Source organism: Annulohypoxylon maeteangense, assembly GCF_022496945.1.
Source record: "Annulohypoxylon maeteangense strain CBS 123835 unplaced genomic scaffold GGS22scaffold_11, whole genome shotgun sequence".
Classification (NCBI taxonomy): Eukaryota; Fungi; Ascomycota; class Sordariomycetes; order Xylariales; family Hypoxylaceae; genus Annulohypoxylon; species Annulohypoxylon maeteangense.
The window spans coordinates 294029-308710 of NW_025953258.1; the positions used below are offsets into that span (position 1 = coordinate 294029).

General features: G+C 47.7%; 4 protein-coding genes across 4 annotated transcripts; all 4 read left to right on the forward strand.

The window, feature by feature from the left end:
- Positions 1-4825: 4825 nt before the first annotated feature.
- On the forward strand, positions 4826-7269 carry GGS22DRAFT_189703 (ApbA-domain-containing protein; the record flags this gene model as incomplete). The annotated part of the gene is made up of 3 exons (XM_047964891.1): positions 4826-5021; positions 5084-5516; positions 5571-7269. 3 exons carry the CDS (start codon positions 4826-4828, stop codon positions 7267-7269), a joined length of 2328 nt encoding a protein of 775 aa, XP_047817570.1.
- A 1959-nt stretch (positions 7270-9228) lies between these two features.
- On the forward strand, positions 9229-10255 carry GGS22DRAFT_25203 (DASH complex subunit Hsk3 like-domain-containing protein). Its single transcript, XM_047966607.1, has 4 exons — positions 9229-9595; positions 9676-9797; positions 9875-10016; positions 10105-10255. Exons 1-3 carry the CDS (start codon positions 9488-9490, stop codon positions 9948-9950), a joined length of 306 nt encoding a protein of 101 aa, XP_047817571.1. The 5' UTR covers positions 9229-9487; the 3' UTR covers positions 9951-10016; positions 10105-10255.
- On the forward strand, positions 10256-11562 carry GGS22DRAFT_25204 (NAD(P)-binding protein). The gene is made up of 2 exons (XM_047966608.1): positions 10256-11056; positions 11121-11562. The coding sequence occupies exons 1-2, from the start codon at positions 10602-10604 to the stop codon at positions 11410-11412; spliced, it is 747 nt and encodes a 248-aa protein (XP_047817572.1). The 5' UTR covers positions 10256-10601; the 3' UTR covers positions 11413-11562.
- Positions 11563-12545: 983 nt separating this feature from the next.
- GGS22DRAFT_194964 (uncharacterized protein) lies at positions 12546-14461 on the forward strand. Its single transcript, XM_047965592.1, has 2 exons — positions 12546-12944; positions 13009-14461. Exons 1-2 carry the CDS (start codon positions 12870-12872, stop codon positions 14146-14148), a joined length of 1215 nt encoding a protein of 404 aa, XP_047817573.1. The 5' UTR covers positions 12546-12869; the 3' UTR covers positions 14149-14461.
- Positions 14462-14682: the final 221 nt, after the last annotated feature.

Sequence of the window (14682 nt, forward strand, 5' to 3'; positions counted from 1 at the left end):
CTGCCAAGGCACATGTCCTTATTTTTTCCCAGGTCGAGCAGCAAGACCCGGAGCTACAGTGGGTCCTGATAGCCTAAGTATCTAATTATAACTCCATCAGTTGTCTTTCATTAAGAAATCTGCAGGTCCTGCTCGTGACTAAGGGACGTATATACTAACATGCATGAGGACATATAGTGGTTCCTAAAGCCGTGTAACAAGGAACACTACGTGATGCCATGAACCTATTGCCTTGGATAGATAGACATTTACCTTGGACGAGATCTTAAGAATGAATGTCGGTATTTTAGCGCGAATGTATACGTCATCGTCAAATAGATAGTGCTAGGTGGTTTGTGCGGGTTCCAATAGTCAGGGAAACTTTAAAATCGTACCTGGGCAGTTTCGGCCGACCTTTTAGTTAAGATACGGCTAGTCTCAAATCGGGTTAATCAGAGATCGTTTTACAAATGAAGAAGGGCAACCGCGGTATCATTATCAAACTGTCGAAGTACCTAACCAGCTAACTTAGTTCATACATATCGTTACTTCACCAGCTCAATTCATATGTTCTTGGAATCACGGCTTAAGTGGAAGAGAAATCCAGATGTTGAGTTCTTTCATAAAGCGACTTAAGAGATCTCTTGATTTCAAATGGAGGTGGACAATGATGCTAACAATCCCGTATTTTAATTTCGCCTTTCAAGTTTTCGATATCTGGCCATCCTTGCTTACACATGAGATGCGCCTCTCAGCCACTCCAAGGAACCACCCCTTGCTAATACCTAGCTGGTAAGGTATTCATCTAACAGCATGCAATTAATTTATACCGTTGATTACACATTTCGATTGTGCACTTCTTGCATAAGGATTAAGAGATTTATATGTACATCCGGCTACTTGAACATTAATTGTATTGTACATAGACTTCAAAAATATCTATTGAAGTTTTCAACGTTGAACCTCGGTTGATCTGATGTTTCTTCTAACGATGTAATAGCATCTAGCATCTACACATGAATCTATGGAAGTCTAGACAATGAATCCTTAAGGTCTTTTAGGGTCCATAAGTAAGAAATTTTCATCGAGATTACGATGAATGGATCGGATCGTACGGATTGACAACTTCTGCATGTGAGAACATTAAAATTCGGATGAACCCGCGTTTTGACCACATGTACCTGCTGTACAGTGAATCTATCGTGTCCTTCTACCAATCATAGCCTATTCTAAAATTTCATTCCTTTTTCTGTTTTGCTCAGAACCCTTTGTTACCTTGTTAGTAATGAGCTGATGAAAAATACATACTGATATACTCGACATTTAGGTAGGTACTTGAATTATTTACTCAAGTAGGTACCTAGCACATGTAATAGCGAGCTGAACATAGGTACATACTACCTACTGCGTAATACATGCTACTTATTAGTGAACAGGTACCCATTATTATACTAGGGGAATTGCTCCGAACGAGATCTTCGATTGAATGTTTAGACTCTAGCTGTCTACTATGTAGTTGACAATGAGTCGCGAAAAAAATAAACAAGTACCTGCGCAACTATAGCTCGGCATATAAAAAAGCCTGTGTCTCGCTTGTTATGCGCGTTGCGTTTCGTTGGGATCACAAAAGTTGCCTTTGAAATTTCAAGCTCTACTAAGCTTAGCTTGAGAGCTATGCTTGTGCGCCGTCGTGTCGATATAGTGTAGGTATATATAGCTCCGCCAGTGGTAACTGAATACGAAGACCAACAGACTGGAAACCAACAAACCATCTGCGGTAAAAAGGAGAACTCCATACAACTACGTAGATGTATTGCGCGGTATCGCCGGAAGATACGTATTTAAGATCACGAAAATACGTGTCTTATACGAACCCCTTTGTAAACTGTACAGTATGAACAAGAAAAGGGCGCTAATTAACTGCACAGCCTCATCGTCCCATGCATTTTGGGCTTGTCCCGGCCATACCAGCAATCCTCGATTCTGCTATCGGATGAACTGATTTACTGGAATTATCCACGTTGCCATGCGGTAGCTTTGGAGATTTGGGCAAATCCTCATTCTAGAATGACGGCACACGCAGCGATCACAACACCCCTTACCCTTTTCGTGAGGTCTGATTACCAGTGACGCATCGACGTGTGGAGTTTTCGACTTATCAAGCAAACAGTATGCAATTCAAGTCAACAATTCCAGCAATACTTGGCCTAGGGTTTAGGTAGGTAAGCAGCTAACTATAGTACTGGGCAACTTTCCATATTGGGTAATATAACAAACTTATCAGATTTATTCTGTATGTACATGTACATGGCTTTTCGATATGAGTTGCTCGTTAATTATTATTGTTGTTGTTTCTTTTTGCCAACGTTGGAATTATGTGTAGATTACAAACTATAAAGATAATTTTTGAATCTCGTTGAATCTAACCAACTCAATTCGAAGTGCTTCAAGTTGAGTTAGAAATAGCCAAGCATATCCTAGACTCCTAACCCTCCAGGGCTGTCAACTCCCTTGGTAACTCCACTGTTGTCGCTGAAGAAAGAGCATCTAAACTGCGACGCGGCACAGCATTGGAATTTGATGTGGCAGGCGTGTTTGTACATACATGCCATGATACCAAGCAGCCAAGTACATCCATAGGCGTGTTCATGTCGCACATACTTGTCTATGGCAGGAACATTCAAAGGAATTGCCCTAATAAGTACAGTGTAAAAGCAAAATGACATTTTATGATTGGTCATTTTAACTATACGTATATATATACTGTATTGACATATGCACGTACCTACTAGGTATGTTTAATGTTAACCGGAAGACCGAAACAAAGTCCGTCTTCAATCAGCGTTCCTTTTCCGCGCCGACCTCCATCTGGCCTTCCCGCACCTTTCAGTTGTCAATTGTCAATGTTTAATGTTTTTTATTCTCTCTTCCAACCTTTAACCTGATGACATGTTTCCTTCAGGCTCCAGGTTTCGATTAGGTCCATCACAGAACAAAAAAGGGGACGAGTTACTGTATTTGATCTGATTAAGCACCGTCTTCTATTTCACTTGTTTCTAATCTCTATTGCTTCATTGATTGGAATTGAAATCCGAAATTGGTATCATTGGTGGCATTGGCATTCGCATTGGTCCGGGCTTGTTTGACCTGTCAGAATTTGGAAGTTGATTTTTATTTTCTGTACGCTGTACTCCTCTGTACTCCTCCTCAAGGTGGGTAAGAAAGTCCTTTTCTTGGAAACGGAAATCCCATCCCTGGGATCGTCTGGGTTAACCAGCCTGTTCCGCTTCTCTTTAGCTGTTCAAATGTTCCACACAAGCATAGCACCGACCCAACTGCCCAACTGTTTCCTGTGACCTGCCTCCGTCTGTTCCATTACTTACATGCCTATGCCTTTATTCGTTACAATACCTACACCCAGTACATTCAGTACACCCTAATACACCCAGTCCATACATGCGCAACGCCACTGTCAACCAACCCACCCACACTTACATATACCCTGGTCAGTAGTGGATTGGTACTTACATCTACCAGCAGTTAGCAGTTTAGATACATAGCCGACCAGCCTGGCTTAGCCCAGTCTTGACGTACCTCCCATACATACCATACAACGCTACTTACGCCGCCTGGCCGCTACTACGCCCCTCCCGTAACCCATACAGCGCAGTACCGACCCCCGACCTACTACCTATGTGTGCTAGTTAGGCAACCAGTTTCCTGCTTTTTTCTCTCCTCTCATCACTAAAGCCGGTCCGTCTACGTTCTACGCTCTACGCTATCTTTGCGCCTGTCTTATTGTTCTTCTGGTCTCGCACCGTCGTCCGTCGCCGCTCCGTCCAACCATCGTTCGACTATCCAGGTAGACCCAACATCTCTCCACAGGACCCGCCAAGAGTCGTCGCGTTCGTTCGTTAATTTTTCTTCCCTCTTTTTAATGGTTTCGAGAATTAAACCTCCATAATCTTCCCCCGCTAGTCCTACGTTTGACCGTCTATTCCGAGCCGCTCACCCAACTTGCTCCCTATCTTGTTCGTCCGCACGTCCTGTTTCCAGGTCGTTACGCTCGTTACTTTTATTTCGAAATTGGTTTTTCTTGGGCATCTCATCGTTGTGGATCGGTATCTCTGGAAAGAAAAAAAGGACGTTAGGTTGACATAGGTAATCCTGCAAGCCCAGCGTTAGGTGAAGACTAGGGTTAAATTAGACGCTATCGAATCGTTCCCTCTACCTATTCTAGCGGCCGCATCGAATAGGCCTGTAGAATCGACAAACGACAAGCCCGATCTGCGCCAATACATCCTCTTCCCGCCGCCATTTCCTCAGCTGCGTTACCGAAAAGGCAAAGGTAATATCGTGAATTGGAAGCGGAAAAAGAAATAGTCGGTTCCCAGGGACGTGAGACAACCACTGCGAGCCGTCGCACCCTCGTCGTGTCTGTGGGCTCGTCGCCGTTGTACAGGGCTACCTTGGCTCATTCCGACGCCGTCGTGAGTACGCCCGCACGATACACAGGCGCGGATACACAGGAATTTTTCAACGGTGGCCTAACTCGCCTAGTTTACGCCTGGTCTCCATTATGGCACCGATAGCGCCTCGTCTGAGAATCCTCTCAGGTTCGTTGATTTCCCAATCCTTATCACCTGCATTCTCAATTTGACTTCACACTGCCTCTTGAGCAAGTCGTTTTTTATTCCCCTCCATACCGCCGCCGTCTTCGGAAGAGACGGTAGGCTCTGTTCCAGCTGAAGCTTGTCTTTCATTTCCTCGATTTCATACAACACACTCGTTTCCATATCGTTTCGAGAGCACGACGTGCTGGCATATGCCTTGAGCCAACCTAGCCATGGAGGAAAGTGAGCTAATGAGAGTTTGTGTAGTGGGTGGAAATGCCGTTTCTGCGTTCCTGTCCTGGAGGCTTCAAGCCACAAATGCCTGCGATGTAACTCTCGTATGGAAGTCGGGTTTCGAGTCTGTCTACCAGTATGGTATTTCTTTCAAATCTGACGCATTTGGCAACGAGCGATTCAAACCTCGGCGCGGTAAGTCCTATTCTCTAATCTTTCAGCGACTAGGTAACTTTGCTAATCTGCCATTGGTTTAGTCGTTCGGACACCTGAAGATGCCGCAAATAACAAAGAAGGCCCATTAGACTACGTAATCCTTTGCATTAAAGCCCTCCCAGACGTTTATGATCTCGCATCTGTAATTGACGCCGTCGTTACTCCTCAACACACCTGTATTCTCGTCAATACGACACATACCCTGGGGGTGGAAGCTGCTCTCGAAGAAAGATTTCCAACGAACGTCGTTCTGTCACTCGTTTCGAATGCCGAATTAAACCAGTTGGGATCGAGCGAATTTGAGCATAGTGGTTCAACTGAGATCTGGGTTGGTCCGGCAAATAAGAGTAACAACATCCCCGCGGCAATACAGGAGGATATGGCTCAGGCGCTCGCCATGACCCTAAGCACAGGCCGCGTTGATTGTAAAGTTTCCAGCAACATAAGACAGCAGCAGTTTGAGCGAGTTATTGGGTAGGTCACTATCTCTTTAAGGCTTGTCTGGGATGATATTTACTGACCTTATAGTCCTATTGCCTTCCATCCGGCGAGCGTCATTTTCGAAACACCTTCTCATTCGGCTTTATTAGAAAAAACTGGTGTTAGGCAACTAATTACAGATGTAATTGACGAACTTATTCAACTTGCTACCGCGCAAGGATGTACGCTCGATCCTAAATTGAAGGAGAACACTATTAAGGAACAGTGCGAGTCTTCGGATACCCCAAGTATTATGTGGCAGGATTACGTGGCTAGAAGGCCAATGGAAGTCGAAACTTTTCTTGGTTCGCCCATTAAGTTAGCCCAAAGCTCGGGTATCAAGCTACCGCGAATCGAGACGCTCTACGCTATCTTCCACAACCTGAATACTGTCAACCAGTCCAGGCCTAAGGAGATTAATGGACTGCCGGCTGCTTCTGGTTCGCCAACGGCGTCCTCGCCGATGCCCCGTATGTCAACTGCAGGCCCACCGCGCCCTGTGATGAACGGCCATGCCAACGGAAACGGCATGCCGATGCGTGGCCCTAGACCTAGAAATTCGTCCAACTTCAGCGGCCCGCCTCCCGGTATGCGTCGGGGACCTCCTCCCATGAACGGTGGCCCTCCCAATGGATATAGACCTTCCATGAACGGCGCGCCGAACGGACACCCTCAGTCGCGACAACCCTCAAGACGCGGCTCTTTTGATGAGACTGATCTCGGGGAATTTAGTCATTTGGTCGTATACGAGGACTCGGCGGACGCTGAAGGCGGATATAATGCTGACACTTCAGATATCGCTCTTCGCGAAAGAGAGTTCCAATTACGACAGCGCGAGCTAGCGATAAAGGAGCAGGAGATGCGCATGCGACGCGGCCCACCTGGACCCGGACCCGGCCCTGGCCCCATGCCTAACGGTAGGAGACGCGCCCCTCCGGTACGTAGCGGAGGTGGCGTGTACGACGACGAAGATGAAGAGGATGACTACTTTGATCCGAATTCGGGTCCAATTACCCCCATGATCGACCCGGATAACTTCGACATGATGAGTGTTACATCTAGGAAAAATCGTAGCAAGCCTGCGCAAAACCAGAGCGAGTTGCGAATGAACCCAGAGGGACCTCCCGGCCCGGGGATGCCTTCTCGTGGTAGTAGATGGCGACCGGGATTTGGCAGAAATCGTTCTAGTCAGGTCATAAATGCCACGGCCGGTCTCCACGACAATATTCTCGACGATCCACTAATGAGCTTCACGTCCAACCGGTATGGTAACGTCGATCGAGGACATATGCAGGCGGGATCTAGGGCGAATTCACTGACTGCGGCTCACATGCATGATCTGCCAGGCGGACCAAACGGGATGAACGGGGGACCATATCCCAGACGTGTTAGTCAGTCACCGGGAAATCCGTATAGTCCTTCAATTCGAGGAGGAAATGGGCGACCTTCTCCACCTAACGGCTTCGGAGGACCTGGACCCAATGGACGACCGTCTCCCCCAGACGCTGTTCGCCAGCCGGTTCCTAGGTATCCTCCCGGCCAGGGAAACATGGTCGCGCCACAGCAAGTTGAACAACGTGTCGGGGTGAGCAATCTCCAACCACCAAACGCGAAGACAGCAAGAAGTCTGACGGGTAGTGCGAGCGCCAGCGCGGGGAGTGGTGATTCGACGAACCTAGGTTCGGAACCCTCCGCTCACAGCAGCCAAAGTAGTCTCGGTCCTCGACCTCCGATCGGAGTCCGCTAAACGCCTCGAGCGCGACGAAGCGCAAGTGAAGTTAGTAGGCGGATTATCTGTGTCTCGGTAATACGAGCACGTACTTTGTCTTTTTGGTCGGGTTAATTTACGGTGTCTTGCCCGACGGTTTTTTTGTAGGTAGGTCGTCACCGCATCGGCGGCAATATGGGTTGTCGAACTTGTCTTATTCGGATCACGGCGCATTCGATACGGTTAGATGGAATGGTTTGGATTACAACATAACGACGCACACATAATTCTATTCGTCTCGGAAGGGGAAAAACTACGTACATAAGCATCTTTGGAAGGTTGAAGCAGTGACTATTCGTCTTCGGTAATATTGCATTGGGATGCGGGGTCTGTCGCCTTTCCTCGGAACTCATATTCTTGTCCATTTTCCCGCTCTACGCTCTACGCAACGACTTTCTCATCTTGATCAACTGGCTCGGCGCCACCAACGCGGTTTTCTTTTTCCTGGTCGTCCCATTCGAAGCTGTTCTGGCAATGTCAACATTTTGAGGATATCCAATGAAGCTTGACTCAAGTGTATGATGTGGACTATCCACTGGCTAGGAAACATACGGATCGGGATGTTCATTAAACTCCCATGCTGCTTGGTTTCGTTGTATATTGCGAACTTGGGTAGCCCGGCTCTTAATTCACCATCGAACGCGCACGCTTCGTCTGGCGATTAAGACTAGCCTCATATTAAAACGAGGTTGACCGGGCCGTTTACGATAGCAAGAGTCTGCCAGATATAGGGGATGGAGATGTGCATGGCACGGGACTTGAAAGGAAGACATTATTGGTATTACGATATAACACCACACGGAGGACTTGTCCTTTCTCTTGTTTTATTTGTCGGTTTCTGTCTGGATTTTAATATTGTAAAAGGCTGACACAAAACGTGGGCTCGGAGGTGCGAGATAGTCCGCGAGGCGTGGTCAGTAAACATGAGAAAGTGTGAAGTCAAGGTGGTCGTGTCAAGAACTAGGGGAGAGGCCATCGTAAGACGACTCTCGAGAGCTAGGTTTAATTAACAGGGACCGATTATTCGCGACAAATGCAAATACGAGAAGCCCGCTAATCGCCAAAGGCGCTTTTGTGTATGTGTGAGATGATGATACCGTCTTTTCTATGGACTAGAGGTTATAATACTGTAATTTGAAGCATGTGAATTAATTTGGTGCAGCAACTTTTAGTTAGCTGCTTACCCGAGTTATTTGAAGTCTGTTATATCGGATCGTGCCGTCTGCTCGTCAACTTAGCGTCGTCCGTAAAAGTCTTGCTCCGGATACATCCACACTGACGTTTCCATCAACGTCTTTCCCGCGAAGTCTAACGGGAGTCTATCTTATATGTATTAGGCTATTGCGATCTCGAGTTTTTCAGATGGTTTCCAATGCCGATTATCGATGACGCTACCTAAGCGGGTCTGAGTTGATGTTACAGTCGTACCCGATGGTGGGTAGCCCGCCTGCTAGCTAGCTTCCCTTGATAGGTGATGTGCAGTCCATACTTTGTTGTTTTTTCACGGGACCCGGGGGCCTTGGTTTGGGGGTTTTGAGGAAGGTTCCGCTAGGAAGGGGACGCTGGGAGCTTGGACCACTGGCGCGGGTTTGGGAATTGGTGCTCGGGTAGCGCACCCCGCACTAGTGAGGCGGGCTAGGTGGGTGGTGCTAGGTACAATACAGGTAGGGAAGCACGCGTCACCGCGTTGGCTGGGCGTGGGGAAGGAGGGAAGGAAGGGGATTTGGGAAAGTTTGTTTGTGGATTGTGGTTGCGAGTTTGTGGTTGTGCGACGGATGTTGGACACCTTCTTTCTCAGCATTTTTTTCGATTGCTGTGGTGTTCATCATAACATTGCTTGAGCGGTTTCTGATTGGAATTATTTGAGCGGCGATAACTTATGCCCTGAAGAGGCGACTTAGCGGGGTTTCGGATTATCAGTGGAAACGAGACGATATTTCCCAACTTGCAACAACAGAACTTACGACACCCGAGTTCAATTAGAAGCTAGGCAACCGTTTCGTAAATTGATTAGGAATTGAGCGTGTCTTGAGCACTAGATCTCGTCGTTTCGCGCGTCCATACTACTCGAAAATCCACGCTGCGCTGCGTGCGCGTCGAGCGAACGAGTTTCGGAACGAAGGCAGACACCGATGTCCGGGGGACAATTTGACGGCCCAGCTCAGAGGAATCAAATATAAGATAAGGCAGGATTGGCATGGCTTCCAGAGGAGACCGCACAACCGCGATGCAGAGCTCCACGAGACCCTCGATGGCGCCCCAGGGCTCGACATCTTCTGGAGGAGCGGTTAAGTCGAGGCAATTGGTGAGTTGAGATTATGGGTCTGGGATGGATGAGATTAGGAAATATGGTGGACAGCTATGCTAACGGAAGCATGAGAATAGACACACCTCCACTCCCAGCTCGCGCAACTCTCGGCGAATCTGGCGGACACGGAGAACCTCCTGCGCATGACGAGCGTTCAGGCTGAGGCCATGAGGGGCCTAGGGAGTTGGCATGGCGGACTGTGAGTTTTCCAACCTTCATACCTTTTATTTGTTTCATTTTGAGTGAGAACGTGTTCTGATGCATTGGCACCAATAGATTCATGGCGGCGAGTAAAGTACTAGGTGAAGAGTCGGTGAAGGAACAGTCGCAGACGTCGCAACGAAAGAGTTGATGGGCGGGTATTAGAGAATATGGGTTATCGAGTGCGGAAACCACTGTTGATTGCTTCTAGGACGAGGTACGTCAGTAACCTATTATGAGTCTAACTGCATCACAACTCATAAGATCAGGATGATCACCAGAATCGTAACTGACTAAGAGACCAGTAGCTGAACCGAGTAGAACTGAGCTACGCAGCAACATTACCTCAATTACTAGAGACGTGTGACGACAAGGAATTTTAATACAGGTTACCTGAAATGGTGCCATGAAATTACCTATCTGAGACTTGCTCCTTTATTTGATGATGCATATAATCCGATTACTAATGTACCTAGTAGGTATATATGATGACAATACGCTAATACCAATATCTCTAGGTAGATAGACAAGGCTGGCAGGTAACAGCTGCTTTCAAATTCACGGAGCTTCTCATCGCTAAGCTACCCACTCAAGCTACTAACAAAGTACTATAACTCTCCTAATTGGGATCTATCGAGGGCGCACGATTTGTCATCGCGGACAGTTCTCGCGCCACTCGGAGCAATAGGCTTGTGATATCACCAACCTTACCGATATTACAAATGCACACTCGCACGCTCATCGGATGCTTCAATCTATCATCTCTCAAAGTCACACATACCAAAGCCTAAATTAATTCACTATGGCACCAAAAATCATCCTCATCTCAGGCGCCGCACGAGGCCTAGGCAAGGGGCTCGTAGAGCGATATCTTGCGCAACCTAACCACCTCGTCATCGCCGCAAATAGAAACCCAGGCTCCCCGGCCTCACAAACGCTCTCGCAGCTCCCCGTCGCCGAAGGTAGCCGATTGGTCGTCGTTAAGCTCGATGCGACAGTCGATACGGACGCCGCGGACGCCGTTAAGGAACTCAGAGAAAAGCATGTGATCGAGCATTTGGATGTGGTGATTGCGAATGCGGGGATCTCGTCCGTGTGGCCCGCGGTCAAGGACGTGAGGATCGAGGATTTGGATGCTCATATGAGAGTTAATGTGTACGGCGTGGTCACGCTATACCAGGCAACGAGGGAGATGCTGCGCAAGGCAAAAGGGGAACCGGTTTTTGCGCCGATGGGATCGAGTGCTGGGTTTATTACGTAGGTGTATATCTATATTTTACGAAGGCCAAGTATCGGTTTGCTGACACTGTAACGCGTATAGGGGACAACTACCGATCACGAACGCTGCATACGGCCCGTCTAAGGCGGCGTTGCATTGGTTCGTCGTCCGCATTAATGCTGAGGATGAATGGCTCAATGCGTTTGCCTTGAGTCCTGGTTGGGTCCAGACGGAGCTAGGGAATAACGGCGCCCGCGGTCTCGGGTTAGAAATGGCCCCGGTAGGCCTCGAGGAGTCAGTTGATGGTATGGTAAAGATGCTTTCTAGAACCAGCAAAGAGAAACATGGTGGGAAGACGGTCGCATACGATGGCGATGTTTCGAATCTCAAATAAAGCATTGGGTTGTATCGAAGACGGAGCTGTAACTTGGTAGGGTAGTATAACCATTCTCGCTGCTTACCGAGGTGCTGGATAGGCAGTATAATTATATATAGTCCGGAGACTTATGACGTTGGATTGTTTCCAACGTACCGGTATCGAACGGGACATCCCGCATTCGTTTCAGGGTCCGGCATATGAATTAGCATGGCGTTAGGCGATTAGGTAACGTGGCAGTGACAGCGACAGCGATCGCATCCCCTGAAACTTCCTATAGAATCTACCCCACGTCGATGTTGGGGCTGACTGGTAGGCATGACCCCTTTTTCAGCTTCTATGATACACATGGGCAACATTCGGCCGAAATATGTAGGTAAGTTGAAGACACGGAGTTTAATCCCATCTCCGTGTCCTATCCGGTTGACCCGGCGCTGGTGGTTGGCGTACTAATAAGAAATAGTAGCAAGAAAATAGCCTTTACGCGTCTAAGGAAAGATGCGATTGGCTGGATCATTCCGCATTTGGTAGCATTGCCCGCGCTATAGCGCACGACAAAATTGCACCTCCCACCTTATAATACATTATATTATCTCTCCCAACTTGTGCGGCTGAGACATACGCAAACACAAACCCAGAAAGAATCATACGAGCGGTCCACGGAGAACAAAATTCACCCGACTATTTCAATATCGAAACGAAATTCTTCGTGGTAAGAGATGTAACCTTGACTGATATTGTGATGCGGATGCATACTTATCCGAATCCTTTTAGGTATGTGGATTATTCATCACTATCATGGTGATGTTAGAAATTGAGTAGTTAGTTACTAACAGAAATCAACTTGTAGACGAGTATTGACGTGTTGGATGTGAGGGCTCTCGTTGACATCTGAAACATTTCTCGGATCATCAACTTCGCCGTCGGAGGATGGATCTCTCCCCAAACCCAGTAGAGTGGTAGTATCGAAACATAAGTTAATCTTGCCTACCGAGGTCAAACCCAAAGATTCGGATCCGACTTACCTAATTGGTATTGGTATATCGGTTTCTGATCGATGTGAGTGCCGCCCCTGCATAACTTAGATCTATCCGTTAGACACCGACCCAGGTGATGCCATTGGACTCGATATCCGGATCTCCGGGCGTTGGAATTTAGAACTACAACCACCAGAAACACGCCGTACGAGAGCTATCTTGCCGGATCGTTCTCCGGCGGTCCGTCCCATGACGGCTGAGGCAGTACCACACTGGAAAATTCCGTCATCCACCACACTTTCTATTTCAGTATTGTATATACCAACTTGCTATAGGTACATACCTGGGTTCTTTGGTGCCTAGGTAGGTATCATTCGTATTATAAAGATCTCATCGTCTCTCTATGTCATCGTAATATGGTTAAACCCGATTAATCAACCTATTTTCGACGGTTTTCAGAGTCTTCAACATCAAAATTGTGAGGGAATTCAGATCGTGATGGAGAGAATAGGCCGTCGTTCTCATCGAAAATCTCGCGCGGGATGTTCCGAGTGTAAGGCTCGACATATCAAGGTAGGTGCCTTAGCCGATTGTCATGAAGAAATCTGAGTGCAGAACTAAACCAATATGAAAATAGTGTGATGAAGGTCGGCCGGCTTGCGGCAACTGCACGATCAGCTCTCGATACTGCTCATTTCTAGCATCACACTCACGTCTTCCGGCCGCGGGCGAAGGTTCAACGTCGTCTTTAAGTCCAGTCTTTCTCTCTCGTCAACCAGACGCATCTCCATCGCCTCAACGGTATTCTCCCACGAGCTCCAGTCAGGAATTCCCATTGCCGAACATTGAAGTCGTCAACTTGACGCATATGGAGCTCTTTCATCACTTTATGCACAGCAACTTATTCAATCTACCATTCCCATACGACGATTCGGAGAAATGGACAGCATCAGTTCTGATCATCGAATCCGCACTATCTTACCCATTCCTGATGAACGAAGTCTTAGCCTTCTCAGCACTTCATCTATCCCATATCCAACCTTCAAACGCCTGTTTATATAGGCACTACGCCATCGGTTTACAGACCCACGCTCTCGGGATCTTCAACGGCGAGATGATAAAAGTCAACCGCGAAAATTGCATGGCAATCTTAATATTTACCTGGCTGTTGACTTTACATACACTCGTCGAGACGGTGGAATCAGCTGAATCGGCAGATACCCGCTCTTTACTAGACCCGTTTGTTCACTGCATGCAACTGCACCTTGGAGTGCGGGCTGTTAAAGAGGAGGCTTGGCACATGATGCTTGAATCCAACATGGGATTCATGTTGGAGGCTGTCACGGGTCTGCTAGAATGTGTAGACCCAGGGTCACATACCGCCGACCTGAAAGATTACATCCAAAACTCGAGGACGTTGAACAACGACGAAAAGTTGACCTGCATCGGAGCCTTAGATAATATCCAATGGTTTCTGAGCTTAGTTGACGGGACAGGGAAACAGGGCCCACCATTAGCGACGCCGTTTTTATCGCTGATTTCGTGGCCGGCCAGGATCAACGCCGAATTCCACCGGCTCATATCTGAACGAACACCGGAAGCCTTACTTGTTCTTGCATATTACGCCATACCACTGCACCTGTGCAGAAATATATGGATCGTGGGGAATGCCGGTCAACTTCTGTTCCAAAGTATTCGATTACACTTACCCGGAGAGTGGCATCGGTGGCTGGAGTGGCCGGAAGAGATCATGGAAAGGATACCCGTAAGCGCTTGATGGCTTGGTGATTTGGTACCTATCCCGCCACGCGGCTTGCTGCAGGTCGTCACTAATGCGATCTGCCTACGCCACCACGGTTCAGACCCCGAGTATCAGAACAATAGGTACCTACATACTAAGGTACCTAGTGTACTGTACATCACCCCTAAGGCTAAGTCCCGGATGCCCTTTCGCCTTTGGTTCACCAATGATCCCTTAAAATCAGAATCACGGGCTCAATCAAGTCATAGTCAGTGAGAGAGCATTTCTGCCAATAGACAAAGAATCAATCCAACAAAGCCCGACGCACTGCCTACCGTTGTCGTACAACATTAGGTGGTGGATAACGGGATTTCGATACCGCTGTCCTGTACCGGCACCTGTATCCCACACCACAGCCGCCATATTAATTAAGTTATTGCAGTCATGGTCCTTCTCTATTGGTTTCCTGCCTCCCAAGGTTACTAAACCCGACGGCCACTCCTTTGGTAAGGCGGAAATTATAAGATGTAGGGTGTGATAACGCTACGCCACGGACAGATATGCCTACCT